This window comes from Quercus suber, unplaced genomic scaffold, assembly GCF_002906115.3.
Source record: "Quercus suber isolate HL8 unplaced genomic scaffold, Cork oak 2.0 scaffold_1822, whole genome shotgun sequence".
Lineage (NCBI taxonomy): Eukaryota > Viridiplantae > Streptophyta > Magnoliopsida > Fagales > Fagaceae > Quercus > Quercus suber.
This window is the reverse complement of record NW_027071170.1, coordinates 1-2164: the sequence shown is the minus strand read 5'-3', so window position 1 is coordinate 2164 and position 2164 is coordinate 1. Positions and strand designations below refer to the sequence as shown.

Genomic DNA, 2164 nt, shown 5'->3' with positions numbered 1-2164 from the left:
ATCATAAAAGTTAAGTAGATAATAAACATAAACACCTAGTTGATAAAAAAAAAAAGATTAAAAAAAAAGTCAATAAACATCTACCATTCAATTTTATTATAAAGAATTGAATTATCAAATTATATATTTAAATATTTCACTTTTATGATTAATTTTATTTATTTAAAAAATAACATATCTGAATAGTAGATAATTTCCAAACCAAACGCTCAATATATTCAGGTCGGTAGTCAGAGTTTGTATATAACGTAAAAAAATCACAAAGCGACGATAATTGCAAAAGATGAAAAGATAGCTCAGTTAAAGCACGCCATCCAATTGAGATTTGGAGAAACAAACACGATTTGGATTTTAGTCAAAATATCTCAGTCAACTAAAACAGTAAAATAACCCATAAAAATTGACAATACAACAGCAAAACCAAATTTTTTCTTTTTTTATTATAACCCATTATTTTTATAACACACAAAATCGAGAAAGTCCATTCTCATTTTCCGCTATTCCCTTCGTTGTCGAGCTCAAAAGCCGACACCGGAAAAGACCTGGAGATCCCAGTAGGATTGGCAAACGTGATCTTACCCGAACTGGGATCGTCGATGTAGATGTCGGAAACAGAGACCCAGATGAGGAGCTCCTTGGTCTTGACCCCAGTGAGCTTCCTCATGCGGCGGTCCTCGACGAAGGCCGTGACCTCGTTGTCGTACGAGACGTTTCGGCCGATGGAGCGGAACCGGTGCTCCTTCTTGCGCTTCTGCTTCAGCCACACGAACCCGGTGGTGCGGTTGTAGCCGACCTCGACGACGTCGTCTAGAGGGAGGAGGCCTTTTGGGAGAGAGATCTCGTTGAGGAGATCTTGAGACTTTTGCTTGCACAGCTCTTCGCCATGGTAGATCTCTGCTTGCTCTCTGTGGTTTGTGTCCTGTCTTGACATTTTTTTGTTTTGAGAATTTTATTTCGTTGCAATGTGAGTGGGTCAGTGGTATATATACAAGGGAGTGTGGGTTGTGGACTTTTGAGTGGTGTGGAGTGAGACATGTGGTTTTTACAGTAATGGGCTTGGGTTGGGCTTGTTTGTTTTGGTGAGAGGTTTTTAAGGTATGGGGTGGAAACTGGGGATAATAGCTAGGAAGTGAATGTGCAAGTGAGGAAATAAGGGCCACATTCAATTTGCTTGGAATCATGGGAATAATGTTCTAGGGTGCGTATGGACTGAAATAAAAAATTAAAATTATTTTATTATTTAATTTATTTTTGCTACTATTTATGAGTTTTACTGCACTTTTTGACATTATTTATTAGCCTTACTGTACTATTTCAACTAACTTTTACCTTTATCTATAGTACTTTCGGCAATAATTTTTTAATTTCAGTAAAATAAGCGGTATCTAAACACACCCCTAATGTGGTCTAGTGATGAGGAACTTGGGCCGACACTACTTTGGTTGCGGGTTTGAGTCCCCTTTACGCACTAGTAACTCGTTGTGGGTCCTTGTACCATGTATTGCATCAGGGCAAATGTCTAATTCAAGAACAATTATAGTGCTACCATATAGTAATGCCCAAGTAAAAAAACCACAATGGTCACCCCCTAACCATTTTTCAATTACCAAAATAAAAAAAGTTCTCGTGAGTCATAACTCTTAACTCTCTATCATATCAAGATTTTATAAACATGAGGGCACATATATTGTTATTTTTATAAACTTATATAAGAAATAATTCATTTGGAAAACTTATTTTCCTCATAAAAAACTGATTTGGAATATTGCATTTTCCCTCATGTTTAGTTTCTTAGGTAACATTGAAACAAACAGTATTAAAAGACAAAAGCGAATTTAATAACAGATACCCGATCAAGATTATAATAAAAATAATTATGTGCTTAAATTAATTAAAATAATTAAATATTTTTGAATTCACAAAAGTATTTTTTTCATATTTTAATTATATTAATCTTAATACACACCCAAACATATATAAATAAACTTTGTAGTAAACTGAATTTGTGCTATGCAATTAAAAAGAGTAGTAATACATTAAATGTATTTATTCTGATGTATAAATTATATATAAATGAATATTTAAAGTTGTTTTTGGTAATATATATATATATATATATTAAATAATTGATTTGGTATATTAATTTTTGCTAAAATTCAATTTC

The 2164-nt window shown here is 33.4% G+C and overlaps 1 protein-coding gene across 1 annotated transcript; it reads right to left on the bottom strand.

Annotated features, from left to right (window-relative positions):
- Nucleotides 1-318: 318 nt before the first annotated feature.
- LOC136066089 (uncharacterized) lies at nucleotides 319-1093 on the bottom strand. The gene has a single exon (XM_065769954.1). It carries the CDS (start codon nucleotides 929-931, stop codon nucleotides 488-490), a length of 444 nt encoding a protein of 147 aa, XP_065626026.1. The 5' UTR covers nucleotides 932-1093; the 3' UTR covers nucleotides 319-487.
- Between the last annotated feature and the right edge of the window lie 1071 nt (nucleotides 1094-2164).

What these genes read in the sequence shown, in the direction of transcription:
- LOC136066089 (XM_065769954.1), bottom strand. Translation starts at nt 931, where the DNA reads ATGTCAAGACAGGACACAAACCACAGAGAGCAAGCAGAGATCTACCAT.